Raw genomic sequence first — 16,635 nt, forward strand, 5'->3', positions numbered from 1 at the left:
GTGACGATCTCACACACAGCAAATATTGTGTATGGGTGTTCCTGCGAAATATTTTAATGGTCTTCAAACAAAAACACAAACATATTACCAAAGTTATAATATATTCTGACGGATGTGCCGCACAATTCAAAAATCGCTATAACCTTTTCAACATTTGCACTGCCAAGGAAGACTTTGGTGTTGAAATATCGTGGTCGTTTTTTCCTACCAGTCATGGCATAGGGGCAGTCATTAAGAGAACGATGTGGACTGCAGTGAAGGCTCGTAAAGTTATTTTAAATCAACCTATTGATTGTTACAATTTTTTGATTGGTTCTGCAATAAAAGGAATAAATATACTTTATGTTTCTCAAAATGATATTAAAGAATATCAAAATATTTTAGAAAATAGGTGGAAAGCTCTACAACAAATTAAAAATATTCGGTCTAAGCATTATTTTGAAAAAAGTGATGCTTACAATATCCTAGCAGGTCGCACAGCGTATTCAAAGTTAGAAATCAATTCTTTGGAGAAAATGAAAAAATAAGTCTGATATAAACATGTCTATGAGAAAGGACATTTTTTTTTAGTTTTAAAAACATATTTTTGTCAATGAAATTTTTATTTTCTTATTCTTTTATTCGAAGTTTCTTCAATAACACTGAAGTATGAATATGATTTTGTGAATAAAAATAAATATTTTTTTTTGAAAAAGCCATCTGCATTGTCTGGTTTTACTTATTACACATCTAGATTGAGACTGTGTCACACCCGTTACATTGGCATGTCACACCCGTTACGTATTAATATATTTATATCAAACTAAATAATAATCGAAATGATTTGGAATAAAGCTTATAATAAGCAGTATACTATCCATAATCCATGAAAAAAATGTTTTGTTAACGGACCATACAAAAAGTTTACAGTAATCAATACAGAAAGCTACTGTTCAAGATTTAAGGAAAACTTAAGGTCACACCCGATACGGTGATATACGAGCCATATCTTTTTTACTAAAAATATTATTAAATTTCCTTGTATGTCAGTTGACTACAATTAAATATATCTACTTAAATCACTCATTATGAATTGTTGTTATAAATTAAATATACCAAAATAAAGAAGATAGTCAGTAACAATGTCACACCCGCTCCGTTGGAATCACCCATATCTTAATCTGAACCGACTAAGCTGTATTTTTGAAAGTTAAACATATGTTGTAAAATATTACTTTGTGATGGACTTAATAAGGTAGGGTAAAGGCGGCAATAAGGGCAATATCGCAAGTTAAATCTGGCAAAGTTTTTCTGATATTTTTTTAAATACCAGAGGATATTATTATTCTTTGAGTTCGTGAATGTCCGTGAATTGTCTTAGTGCCAATTCTGCAAAGACAAAGGCTATGATGTTTTCCCCAAACAATGAGTCAAATTTGCGCTTGTTATACAATGGTAACGAGATTAACTTTGTTCACACCATGAAATTTTTGGGAGTGATCATCGATGACAGGTTATTGTTCGATATACATACACATCAATTCTGCGCTGTCCCGAACGATTTTAGGATTGCGTCAACTATATAATACAGATTTTTTATTACCGCAATTTATTAAGAAGCGGTTGGTACACGCCCTAATAATGCCCAATTTCCTATACTGTATTGAAGTATATGCCGGTACAACGGCTGGTAATATTACTCGATATATATATTCATGCAATAGATTTGACTATGTCTCTCGACTTGTGAAACAATTCCTGGGTTGTTCATTTGATAATTTCATTAAAGTTAGCACCTTACTTATGTTTTATAAGATCTACAGGAATCGTTTATCGTTGTTCCTTTATGAATCGTTCAATTTTTGCCATTCGGTACGTGTTAATCAATTGGTTTTGCCCAGAGCTGTATCCGTTGTGTGGATCTTTTTTAGTTAGAGTAGCCAGGCAATTCAATATGCTCCCTAACCTCCTGCGAGTCTTTTCACTCTCAAACAACACATATAAAAAGAAACTTATCCAACATTATGGTGATTTTGTATACTAGCTCACTTTCGCTATTTTTGTTTTATAACTATTTCAACTTTTGCTCAAGAAACTGATTATTTTTTATGTTTACAATTTATAAAAAAAAAAACTTAAAACAAAACCAACAAAACAAAAAAAAAATTAATAAACAAAAAAAATAAATAAATAAAAAATAAATAAAAAAAAAACAATAATAAAAAAAAACAAAAAAATATATGTTATTAATCACTTAGATTAACATTGCGGTTTTATACCGGCCAGTTTTAGGAGTAGTTTTTTATTGGAAGAAATAGTTCTATTAGTTTAAGTGTAATATATATCTTTAAAAAAAATTTTGAATATCATTCATTGTATTAATTTATGTGAAGAATTCGTTTAATGGTTTCTTTAAAAAAAATATAATAAACAAAAATCAAAGAAAAAAAATCAAATACAAAAACAAAAAATAAAACAAAACAAGTAAAGTCTAAAGTCGGGCGGGCCGACTGTATTATACCCTTCACCCCTATGTAGGCCAAAATTTGTGTTACCATCTCAACTACTTCACATTTGCTGGAAACTATATAAAGGAGACAATTTTTTACTTCTACAAAATCTCTAGAATTAAAATTTAAATCGGCTAACGCTATCCAGTTAATTGTAGGAAACTTCCATTGAAAATGGGTCTAAAATGTGTAACAGTCTACCATATTTCCCCAACTCTGCTATACATATGGGAGCTATATATAAACTGAACCGATTTTGACTAAATTTTACATGTATAGTTAGAATAATAATTCTGCTATCTATGCGGAATTTCATGTAAATGGGAGTATAACTTTGGCCCCCCTGGTCATATGAGTGCAAATCGGAAGGAATATATATATATATATATATATATATATATATATATGTATATATATATATATATATATATATATATATATATATGGGAGCCATATCTAAATCTAAACCGATTTCAACCAAATTTGGCACAATTACCGATACTACTAAACGTACTCCTTGTGCGAAATTTGAAGCAAATCACGGCAAAACCCTGGATTTTGAGGCCTTATAAGTTCAAATCGGACGAAAGATATATATGGGAGCTACATCTAAATCTGAATCGATTTTAACCATATTTGACACATACAATTGTATCGTTAAAAGTACCGCTTGTGCAAAATTTGAAGTAAGTCAGGGCAAAACTCTGGCTTTTGAAACCATATAAGTCCAAATCGGGCGAAAGATATATATGTGAGATATATCTAAATCTGAACCGATTTTAACAAAATTTGACACACTTAACGATACTATTAAACGTACCCCTTGTACAAAATTTGAAACAAATCACGGCAAAACTCTGGCTTTTGTGGCCATATAAGTTTAAATCGGACGAATGATATATATGGGAGATATATCTAAATTTGAACCAATTTCAATCAAATTTACCAAGCATTGGTAGAATGTCAATTCTACCCTCTGTGCAAAATTTCACGAAGATCGGTAGTAAACTTTGGCCTCTGTGGTCATGAGTCTAAATCGGACGTAAGATATATATGGGAGCTATATCTAAATCTGAACCGATTTGGCGATATTTTGCAAGATTTTCGAGATTCATAAAATATTTGGATGTACGGTATTTCAAGAAAATCGGTTGTGAAACACGCTAACTATGACCAAATCGGGGATAAATATATATGGCAGCTATATCTAAATCTGAACCGATTCTTTCCAAAACCAATAGCGATTGTCTCTGTCCCAAGAAACGGCCCTATGCCAAATTTGAGGACGATCGGACTTAAATTGCGAGCTGTACTTTGTGCACAAAATTACATATACAGACAGACGGACATCGCTAAATCGACTCAGAATTTAATTCTAAGCCGATCGGTATACTAAAAGATATACTATGACCACTATTTCTTGGCGTTACATACAAATGCACGAACTTATTATACCCTGTACCACAGTAGTGGTGAAGGGTATAAATACACCACTTGATAAAGTTGACACTTTTGTACTTTTTTTTATACTATTTGAGTATAAAAAGTACAGTGGTACCCCCGCGACACATTCAGTACCCTTTTTCAACTTTCATTAAGTTCATTTATTAAAATATGAACGTCTGTCGAAATCAATTTATCTTTGCAGATAATTGGAACTTCTCTCAAATCATACATAATGAATTATTTTCGGACGTCTAAAAAGCCTTTGGAGGAAGATTTTCTATGCAGAGAATTTAAAATAGAATGGTAATAAATACATCTGAATCCACCAAAATTAAGAAAGTACGTTTTGGCTTTAAAAAGTACTTTTTCGAAGCTGATTTTTTCGACACAATGTGAGCCTAAATTAAAGTTTACTGGAACCTAACCCTCTATACATTTAAAGAAAATGAGCCGATTCACCAAAACCGTGTCACAAACTAGTGAAAACGATGACAAAATCATTTGACAGGACAGTTTTGTTGAATAAAGAGATGATCGCTGAAATTAATTGCAAAACCTAAAATGATATTAGTGTCTTACAAGCAACAAATTTATGCATTCTTTTGTTGAATATAAGGTCTAACTAATTCAATTGTAATATTATGCACCGTTAGGGATTCTGCAATAATTTGATCTGGCAACTCTATAATTGCTTTTACTTGATCCCAAAATGACATTACAGAGCTCAGCATCTGGAATAAATTGCTTGTGTAAGCTTCAATGAACTTTACTACACCACCCATCGCCATCCACGAACTGTAGAAATGCCACATACATACATAACACAACTATCCCATCCACTACCCATCTCATATATTTGCTCTACCCTTGGCAATTGTGCAACCCTTATTACTTTACTCCCCCCCCCCCCCTACTTGCCCTAAAACACATGGTCCTTTTGATTCTATGGTCGGACAACGACATGGACATCAGGCAAAATAATTTATTTAATCACGTCTGAAGTATTCAAAACACTGAAGAAAAATAAGTAAAATCTGTTGGCTGGTAGTGTAAGCCAGAAGACCAAAGGACCATACAGGCTATAATGAATCACGATGACTTACTCTGGCAGTTTGTCAGTAAAATATTGTGATGGGTTTAAAGAAGGTTTTATAGAAGATTTCGTTTTTAAACATTAAATATAAGCCCTAACAGGTCCATTGAATAGTCCCCATAGATAGGGTTCCTAGAATTAAATCCATATCAAAAAATGCTCGCAAGGAAGCATTACAAAAGTGATCACAAAAACTGAGGCTTCTTATCTAAAAATTTTATAATTTATAAACTAATTCATTTTTAACTTAGAATCATATAAATTTAATACAAAGTGCTATGTGTAAAGTATAGACATTTTCAATCGATCGTAATTGTAAGGATAAATCGTAACTCTTATAAATATATATCAAATGGGGTATTTGCACTATTTAAATGGGGTTATTCCACTATATTCTCCTGGCCTTCTGAAACTCACTATCTCTTCTCTTACATTTTGTTATTCCATCATTCTTTTGGTATTTCCCTTAGTTGGTTTTGTTGTATTTTCTGCACGAATTATACCAATGCCTCAGTATTGCAGCAACTATGGCAAAAAGCAATTTATAAAGTGCCAAATCCCTGGATATAAGGGGGAAATGGAGGAAAGAGGGCGAGTGCAGAATGAACGAATGTGTTCATTGGTTTGGATCGACGGATTTGCTTGGCTGCCTGGTTTGGCTGCTCCGCTGGTTCTATTAATGTACCAAAACCATACAAACACATACACACACACACGTTCTTCTTTCCCAAAAAAAAATCCCCAAGTTAACAGAGCGTTATAAAATATTAGGGGTTCTTGAGCAAGCCTTTTGATAAAGCTCTTCCGACTGGGACAGATTTTTTTTTAATGGTGTAACACAGACCTGAAATACGTTTGTTTCGAAATAGTAAGAGAAGCATGTATAAACACGATGATACTTTGATCTTTACTAACACTTTTGTGGAGAGGTGTTAAATATCCCAAAGACTTGCTAATTATGACAGGGAAAATAAGAGATTTATAGGCTCACTAAATTTTTTAACTTTTGGTATTTTAAAAATTTCATATGATGGCGTCCAAAACTAGTAAGAACAATTTTTCTCCCCAGTTTTTTTTTTCTTTCAAAGATGTACATATATCCATTTTTTGAAATATCACTTAGCCTGCTTGTCGTTTAAGGACGTCTCCCCCTTACTCCAGCCGTGGATCTTTCTTTTGTACTCACGCACGAAAATGTCGTGACTCACGAATAATTTTATGAGTAATTTACCTTAGCGACGTGTCTGAAAACATGAGCATGATTAAAATTGAGAGCGTTATTGAACTCTTAACATGCCAGGGCTAACTAAAATTGTAAATGAATTCAACTCATAAACGCTTTGTCCGTAGGGGGGATTATTTTCGAGAGGGTACTTTTGCGATATTCGTTACTGACGCACACTCACGAAGAAATGATTTTGGCGAGTGTGCAAGACATTTGGTTTGTTAATCACGCTCATGCAAACTCACGCCGTTGCCATCAGCGTGACTCACGACTCACCCGTGAGTCACGAAAATTTTCGTGATTCACGCTCACGCAAGACATTTGGTTTGTTAGGTTATGTTAGGTGGCAGCCCGATGTATCAGGCTCACTTAGACTATTCAGTCCATTGTGACACCACATTGGTGAACTTCTCTCTTATCACTGAGTGCTGCCCAATTCTATGTTAAGCTCAAGGACAAGGGACCTCCTTTTTATAGCCGAGTCCGAACGGCGTTCCACATTGCAGTGAAACCACTTAGAGAAGCTTTGAAACCCTCAGAAATGTCACCAGCATTACTGAGGTGGGATAATCCACCGCTGAAAAACTTTTTGGTGTTCGGTCGAAGCAGGAATCGAACCCACGACCTTGTATGTGCAAGGCGGGCATGCTAACCATTGCACCACGGTGGTTTGTTAATCACGCTCACGAACACTCACGCCGTTGCCATTAGCGTGACTCACGACTCACGAAAATGTTCATGAGTCACGATAATTTCGTCACGTGCACACCTCTAGTTGGCAGCATTGGTTAGCATGACCGCCTTACATACACAGGGTACTGCACACAAGAAAATTTTTGTGATTCAATCACGAAATTTATTGATCCAATTAATTTGTAATTGAAATGACATCATCAATCACAGAAATGATAGTATCAATTAAAAAATTAATTGAAAGTCAATTAAAAAGTTAATTGGTACTATTAATTATTGTGATTGATTGTTGTTTCAATTAAAAAAAATGGTTGATTTATTTAAATTTTTAATTGAATATTTTTTAAAACTCAATTAGGACTTGGAATTGGAAAAAATTTCGTGAACTTTTTATTCTGTGTGGGTTCAAACCAACCAGTTATTGTGAATGGAAAAATGCTTAATATATTATAGCTCAATTTGCTGTACTGACGAGATTTGCACTATTGAGATGTCATCAATTATATCCAATATCACAAGAAATTAGTACTAAATTCGTTCCAGCGAAAAACGAATGTCAACATGTATCACCATGAATAGGATCCCAATCACAGGGTTGTTAATTTATTTATGCGAAATAATATGAAGTCTGCCTATTTTACGGTACGAGAATCCCAGATTTGCATCAATAAGAGTTAGCAGTTATTCTGGACAAAACGCTTTTTATATGAACTATAACAGTTTTTCGTGCGAAAACGTGATCTTTGTACCAGGCTTACTACATGATTCAAATTTGCGTTTTAAATTGCTAAAGGTTCATAATAAAAAATATAATTTTTCTTACCTTCCATCTTTCAGCACATTTTCTAGAGAATTCTGCGAATATGACTGTCTCATCGGGATGTTTTTTCTTGTGTTCCTCACGGCATGTCTGTACAAAATAGGCATAAGCTGTCATTCGTCCGCGGGGTTTTGCATCCGGTTTACCTCCAACAGCCCGTATTGTATTATTCTGTAAATGAGAACGATAAATATCGATGTAGTTTCTTTTTGTTTTTGCATAATATTAGAAGATTGGTGATGACGTAGCATTAGGATTAGGTTGTAATATTAGTAGAGAGTAAAGTTCAAGAATTTGATGATAGAACTTGATCATCTTCTTGATCCTTGAAATCTCTCGTTTGCATTTACTTAAGGGTTTGAGTTTGTAATGCACATATCGGTGTCGTATAATACATTTAGAAAAAATCCAAATTGATTCAATTTTATACAAAAGCTCAAAAACAAGGTAATACTATATCATTCCACTTGGTGGCGATGGGTTATCATATACTATCATATAATTTTTCTCTCACAATTTTGATCGAATATGGCAGCACAAAAATTATGATGTAACAGCGCCAAAGAAAAAAACAACAAACACCAATACAAATTGTTGGGATCCAAATGTCAATTCTAGAACAATAGAGTTAAATTAAACTCTGCATTTTGAATGGAAATTCATTAAAGGGTACTAACACGCACGTATATATGACCTCTTCCTATAGTACATGAGTGTAAATTTGTATGGCAAAACCCTACAATGTGTGCATGTATTTATTTGTGGTACAACCATTAAAGGACCCCTCGAGATTATTGCTACACACATATACATAAAAATTGTTCCGCACAAAAGTGTCGAGAAATGAAAATAATGAAGGCTATTATGATTAATGATGTCGTTGGGAGAAACATTGTTGAAATGGAAATTATTTTCAGTAACTAAATTTTCTAATGTGAAACCAAATAATGTTTAGCATTTCTCCTTAATTATTTATGCTCATACAAACATTCGGGAGACCTTGGATGGATTTCTACTAAAGTTACCATGTTGGGCAATGACCAAGAATTAAGCTGTGGGAACTTTTTGACAAGTTGGGGCGTTCCTAAGCCATCGGTAGTTTTCCGTCGTTAAAGAGATTTTTGAATGCAGTAGCACTTTACTTCCAAACGCAAGAAATCAGTACCACTTGCCCCATGAATTGGTGTAAGGCATAGTTAAAGCTGGTAAAAGGGAGCGATATCCGGATAAGTCGTCAAAATTTATACATTAGATATTTTGACTCATTTGCGAAATTCAGTGAAGTGTTAAAAAAAACGTCGTTAGGGTTAATGGATAAGGGGATTGGATATCTGCAAACCCTTCGAATCTACTTATATCAAACAGGCAAACGGCACGGTCAAACTAACTATACAAATATTTATTTAAATCAAAAAGAACTCGTCGCTACCGTAAAACTTCCAAACATATTTGGCTCGTGTTGGATATATAACATCACGATAGGAGTATTTTCCAAAAACAGTATTCGGATATTTCGAAAATGGCCTTGGTAAAAAGTTTGACACTCGTTTTGGTCAAATATTTTCCTAATGTGACCATACCCTAAGGGACCGAACTTTAAATACTATCACTTTGATAGGAAAAAGACCAAGGGCAAATTGCCAGATGATACTACAAAGTCTCGAAAAAGACCTTTTAAACATAAGACATTTTAAAAGCTGATGTTCAAATTTTTAGGCTATTATAATAATAAAAGTTACTTTTCCTACACTTTGGTAGGAAAAAGACAAAGGGCACATTACCAGATGATACTCGCAAAAGACCTTTTAAACATAAGACATTTTAAACGCCGATGTTAGGCCACTAATAATAATAAAAGTTACATTGTCTGGAAATCAAAAGATTTTTGCTGTCTATCCAAAGGACCTGGAAATTCACCATTGACAGGCAATCAAATGTTTGGAAGCTGTTTTCTTCAATTTGAAAACGGCTATAAATTACCGCATACCTATCACACAGGTGGATGAGCAGTTCAATATTTCTCTAATATCGATAATTAGCAACAGAAACATACACAGAAAAAAATATAACCAAAATATTTCCAATTAAAAAGTTAATTGAAGTTGAAAATTTTTTCAATTAATAAATTAATTGATACAACTAACTTTTTAATCATGATAGAAACATTAAGTTAATTAAGTCAATGATTGAAAATTTTTAAATTTTTAATTAAAAAATTAATTGATACAATTAACTTTTTAATCAAATTCGGAAGACTAATTCAGTTAACCCTTTCACTATCGAAATAAACCTAATGTTAAAAACTTTAATTTTTTTTCTGTTTTTACTTGTACTAACAGCATGTAGAACAAAAATTGCCATTTTGAAAACCTACTTCAAATACTGCAAGAGCTATATGAGCTTGTTTTGAAAATTTGATTCTTGAATTGTGACCAAGTGGCCTTACGAAAATAGGCGCTATTTGGCCTATAATGTCCTTCAAAGTGTGAGCAAAAATACAAAAAAGAATCCGAAAAAGTGTCAGCTATAGTTTTCGTATGAATGTCCATTTACTAGAAACATACAGTAGAAAAATTGTCTCAAATTTTCGTATTTTTCGTTTATTTCTAAAGAAGTTTACAAAAATGTATTTTGGACCTCACCAATATGGAAAATATTTATAGGTTTTTTAGATTAAAGCCTCTACTTTAAAATAACATCGAGAAATAAATTAAAACTAAGTGGAAAAATAGAATTGGGTGTCTTTTTCGAATGTCCTTCAAAGCGGACATCGGTAGTGAAAGGGTTAAAAAAAAAGTGCCGATTTTTTTTTTAATTAAAAATGTATTTCAAACAATCATTTGTTAATCCAAATAAAAACTCTAAGCCAATTCAGAAAGTAATTAAAAATAGTTACCTTTTTTAATGAATAAATTAATTGAGTTTTACAATCAACATCAATTAAATTTTTAATTGAATCATTTAAAAAATTAATTGAAATTTGCTGAAAAAATCAATTAATTTTTTAATCAAGAATTTTTTCTATGCCCAAACTGTGATTGATACTATCATATTCGTGATTGAAGACATTTCAATTAAAAAATTAATTGGATCAATTAATTTGGTGATTGAACCAGAAAAAATTTTTTTGTGTGTACAAGGGAATTGGAAACTATATAAGTTTAGCAAGATTATGAATTATCTTATATACTAATGTTAGTAAAAAAGGGCAAGAATGTATTCATATTTTTAGAATTCTTTATTTATTTATTCAAATCTAATTCGTCCCCCTTAATACCCATCGGTCATAATATACCGGTTGCCAACGTTTTTTTTTCAATTCTCGTAACATTTGTTACAAGTTTATTTTCGGAATAACCTCCAAAGTGCGTGCCATTTCAGCTTGAATGTCTTAAACAGTGTCGCCAGATAATTTTTCTCACCGTTTATATTTATGAATGATCTCAAAACATCAGTTATCAATCCCGATTTCTGCTATCTATAAAAGTTGCAAATAAAAACTGGAATTTGGGATTTTTTCTCAGACTTTTACCTTTCGCGAGAAAGCGGAGATTTTTACGGGATCCTGTAAAAATCCCTCGAAGTAAAAGTTTTTATTTTTAACGATATAATAAATTGTAGAAAAATTAATAAATTAAAATTCGTCCAAAATCTAGATAGATTCCTTCCTTCAAGAAAATTATAGCCTCTTAGAATCTGAACTAGAAACCGAGAATACGTGAGTTTATCATGGTAACCATAAACCCTATGGTGACTCTAGTAGTACCACATTCAAATACTGGAAAGAAATGATGATTACTCTCTACTATTTAGAATATAAGTTTTACAAATTATTGTCCACTAGACCACAAACTACATATATGTAATAGCAAACACCGACTGCTGTGTTTAGCAGACTTTTCAACCAAAATTTAAATATTTTTTAGTATTGGATTGAAGTACCATTTGGTGAAAATATGAAAAAACCCCGGTAAAAAGCCCTTATACCATACCTCTAAATGAGCTTGCATAAACGTACTTATATAATAAACTGAACTAAACCGAATTATAGTACAAAAGGCCTCACTTTGAATATATTCCCAAATAACGCTATAGAAAGTATTTGGACAAAATTTTTCTGCTGATTTGTATGTCAATATGAGGTCACAATGCAAGCCGGCATTTTGCCAATTATTTCATGCTCTTACGCGTTGTACAACCCAACAGAACCATATACCGGCTATCTATATGTGTCAACAACCTTTTCATCGCTAACAAAAAAATCCTCAATGCGAATAGATAGGAAAGAAAACACAACCATTAAACACTAAAATAGAAATTTCCCATAAATATTTTCACTTGAATAAGTTACAAAACGAATAATAAAATACCATATTTCTATTAACCGTCAACAAAGTGGCGGCGTCGTCTCGCCTCGCCCTCGCCTTCTCTCTCACAATGTGATGATGCATAGAAGAAGAGGTGCACGCAATATGAATAACAAAAAAATTATTCATTTGTTCACATTGTATATAGTACGTGGGGTGGGGTACACAAAAACAATAATCAGTTATGTAGTTACGTTGTATACCGCATTTTTTTTTTGTATTCAGTCAACATAGATATGAAGATACATGTGTACATATAAATACATTATCTGCTTCCATAAACAAGCGCACGTGTAGTTTAAAAAGATATTCAAAACAAAAAAGCTGAGCTGAGGAAAAATTGGCGCCAAAATGAGAAATTCAAATATTTCGCGTTATTATTGTAAAGGTGCATTGTGTTTAGTCCATTTAGTTAGCTGAGATTGGAATAAAGTGTGTGTCCAGCCCAATAGTTTCAAGGAAACAATATTAGGGGGCTTAGATTAGGTTAACTTAAAGGAAAACTAAATTAAAAAAACTTTCGTTGAACTAATCCACCTCCAACAAGGTTTCACATGTTTCATTCTATTCGAAAATTTCAAAAAAAAAGTTTGTATATTATACAATTTTGACAAAACTTTCTGTAGAAATAAAATTTTGACAAAATTGTCCATAGAAACAAAATTTTGATAAAATTTTCTATAGAAATAAAATTTTGACAAAATTTTCTATAGAAATAAAATTTTAACAAAATGTTCTCTATAAATAAAATTTTGAAAAAATTTCTACATAAATAAAATTTTGACAACATAAAATTTTTTGTTTGGTAGATTTTTGGTAAAATGTTCTCCCAATTATGGTAGATTCTTTTTGGCTCGAGTGGCAATCGTGTTCTATAGAAATAAAATTTTGATAAAATTTTCTATAGGAATAAAATGTTGACAAAATTTTCTATAGAATTAAAATTTTGATACAAATTTTTGTAGAAATAAAATTTTGACAAAATTTTCTAAAATAAAATTTTGAAAAAAAAAATGGTAGAAATAAAATTTTGACAAAATGGTCTCTATAAAAAAAATTGACAAAATAAGATTTTTGTATGATAGATTTTTGGGAGGTGTCTAGTTACACAGAAAAAAATATCACCAAAATATTGATTGAAGTTGACATTTGGCAATTAATAAATTAATTGAAAAATTGAAATTGAAAAATTGAAAATTTTCTATAGTAATAAAATTTTGACAAAATTTTCTATAGAAATAAAATTTTCTATAGAAAAAAACTTTGAAAAAAAAAATCGGTAAAATTAAAATTTTGACAAATGTTCTCTATAAATAACATTTTGAAAAAATTTTCTACATAAATAAAATTTTTTGTTTGGTAGATTTTTGGTAAAATTTTCTCCCAATTATGGTAGAATCTTTTTGGCTCGAGTGGCAATCGTGTTCTACATAAATAAATTTTTGACAAAATTTTCTATAGAAATAAAATGTTGACAAAATTTTCTATAGAATTAAAATTTTGATAAAAAATTTTATAGAAATAAAATTTTGACAAAATTTTATAAAACAAAATTTTGATTTTGAAAAAATGGTAGAAATAAAATTTTGACAAAATTGTCTCTATACAAAAAATTTTTGAAAAAATAAGATTTTTGTATGATAGATGTTTGGTAAAATTTTCTCCCAATTATGATAGATTCTTTTTGGCTAGAGTGGCAATCGTGTTCTGTATAGTATATACAGTGAAACCTCTCAGAAGTGGGTGGGAGGTGTCTAGTTACACAGAAAAAAATATCACCAAAATATTGATTGAAGTTGACATTTTGTCAATTAATAAATTAATTTATACAATTAACTTTTTAATCTAGATAGAAACATTAAGTTAATTAAGTCAATGATTGAAAATTAATTCATTTTTAATTAAAAAAATTAATTGATACAATTAACTTTTTAATCGAATTTGGAAGACTAACCCCCATTTTCATATAGCTCCGTTAGTGTTCCGTTAACTAACCAACTTTTAAACCGTATTATGGACGAAGCTGTCATCTTGCATATATATTCCATATGTCAGTTAGGAACTTAACTGACAAAAATTTTTCACTTAAATTTAACTGGATAGAAGATATTTGCAATTTACTTTCAGTTAACTGGCAGTTAAAGCCTAACGGAGCTACATGAAAATGGCCGTAAGTCAGTTAAAACAAGTGATGATGATAAGTGATGAATAGTTAAATTTTTTAATTAAAAAATGAATTGAGTTTTGCAATCAACATCAATGAAATTTTTAATTGAATCTAATTAAAAACTTAATTGAAATTTGCTAATGAAGTCAATTAATATTTTAATCAAGAATTTTTTCTATGACCATTTTCGTGATTGAAGACATTTCAAATAAAAAATTTATTAAATCAATTAATATCGTGATTAAATCAGAAAAAAAAAACATTTTTTGTGTGAGTTTTACAATCAACATTAAATAAATGTTTAATTGAATCAATTAAAAAATTAATTGACGTTTGCTACTGAAAACAATTAATTTTTAAGTATTTTCTATTTTAATTAAGTATTTTATATGCCCAATTAGAACTGTGATTGATACATTAATTTTTGTAATTGAGGACAGACATTTCAATAAAAATTGTACTCTATTTATGAGTACAATCCTAATAGTGATAAGTTTCATTGTATATCTCTTCGTCTTATAGACAAATACTGAAATAGCTCATATAAAATTCGTTGCTATGAAAAGCCCATGTAAGATTCATTGCTTATGAGTGGAATTTACACTATTTTCGGATCCAAGAAGAACATTTTCATTGCTCTTTTGCTGGGCAGTTATTACCCCTTTGAATCCATTCTAACATAATGTTACCAATCTGACTTTTTTAAAAACTTTAACAGCTGACCATCGTATGCAGATACCATTCATTCATATTGACTTCACTTTGCTAATACCACTGACTGCGAAGAAAAGCTACGTCATCTGCTAATACCGCTTTCATTTTTTTTCGTTCGATCATTCAATCCCTCAATTCTGTCAACACTTGTATTCATTCATTCACTGATTTTCTACAATGCGGATGAATGTATTAAGAAAATAAAAAAAAAAGAATTATACAAATATAGTATTTGCCATAAGCAAATACAAATAGTATGAGCGCTTCGTTGTTTAATGGTATTCACTAGTATGCTACCATATTGTCTTTCATTTATTTTTTTTAATGAATGAATGTTAATTTACTATACTTTTTTGCACTTTTTCTATAAGCGTAGTCATAGCATTAGTCATCGTCTCGAAGAGCAACGATTTCAAATATAAATTCCACAATAGTCAATGTTATTATATTTCTAGGAACTGAGATGACCATGGTTTACTCACATCAATAAAAAACTAGTTACCATTTGGGACCAACAGTTTCTTTTCAAGATATTTATTGACCTAAGTAGGGCAATATCAACATTTAGTGCCCTTTCACCTAGTGCAAAATGACATTTTTAGGCGGCCTATTATCGTCGCGTTTCTTCGCAGAATAGTGTATATTATAGAATTATAATAATAATGTGATTGATTTTATGATGGCTACTGGATAACAAATAGCCTAATCGTACAGTGTTGATCAGAGTGAAAAAAGTACTGAAAACACTACTATACGAGGATTGGCGTTTATATTTCGGGATTGGGCAACTCTAGTGTTGCAATCACGGTTGCTACCAAAATTTGGATGAAATTTACCCAAAAACTACCAAGCAAAAAATTTTCATTTTCAAAAATTTATATAGTAAATTTTGTCAAAATTTTATTTCTATAGAAAATTTTGTCAAAATTATATTTCTATAGAAAATTTTGTCAAAATTTTATTTCTATAGAAAAAAAATATATTTTTATAGACAATTTTGTCAAAATTTTATTTCTATAGAAAATTTTGTCAAAATTTTATTTCTATAGAAAATTTTGTCAAAATTTTATTTCTATAGAAAATTTTGTCAAAATTTTATTTCTATATAAAATTTTGTCAAAATTTTATTTCTATAGAAAATTTTGTCAAAATTATATTTCTATAGAAAATTTTGTAAAAATTTTATTTCTATAGAAAATTTTGTAAAAATTTTATTTCTATAGAAAATTTTGTCAAAATCTTATTTCTATAGAAAATTTTGTCAAATTTTATTTCAATAGAAAATTTTGGGAGAATTATATTTCTATAGAAAATTTTGTCAAAATTATATTTCTATAGAAAATTTTGTCAAAATTTTATTTCTATAGAAAAAAAAAAATATATTTTTATAGACAATTTTGTCAAAATTTTATTTCTATAGAAAATTTTGTCAAAATTTTATTTCTATAGAAAATTTTGTCAAAATTTTATTTCTATAGAAAATTTTGTCAAAATTTTATTTCTATAGAAAATTTTGTCAAAATTTTATTTCTATAGAAAATTTTGTCAAAATTATATTTCTATAGAAAATTTTGTCAAAATTTTATTTCTATAGAAAATTTTGTCAAAATCTTATTTCTAT

The 16,635-nt window shown here is 30.5% G+C and overlaps 1 protein-coding gene across 4 annotated transcripts in view; it reads right to left on the minus strand.

Annotated features, from left to right (window-relative positions):
* Dsp1 (Dorsal switch protein 1) overlaps nt 1-16,635 on the minus strand; it is a 67,509-nt gene that overhangs the window by 8,659 nt on the left and 42,215 nt on the right. For all 4 annotated transcript variants that reach the window (XM_075302597.1, XM_075302596.1, XM_075302595.1 and 1 more), the window contains one exon: nt 7,770-7,937. In XM_075302597.1, the coding sequence (XP_075158712.1) occupies nt 7,770-7,937 (168 nt within the window). The remainder of the gene's footprint in view (nt 1-7,769; nt 7,938-16,635) is intronic.

This window comes from Haematobia irritans, chromosome 3 (assembly GCF_050003625.1).
Source record: "Haematobia irritans isolate KBUSLIRL chromosome 3, ASM5000362v1, whole genome shotgun sequence".
Taxonomy (NCBI): domain Eukaryota; kingdom Metazoa; phylum Arthropoda; class Insecta; order Diptera; family Muscidae; genus Haematobia; species Haematobia irritans.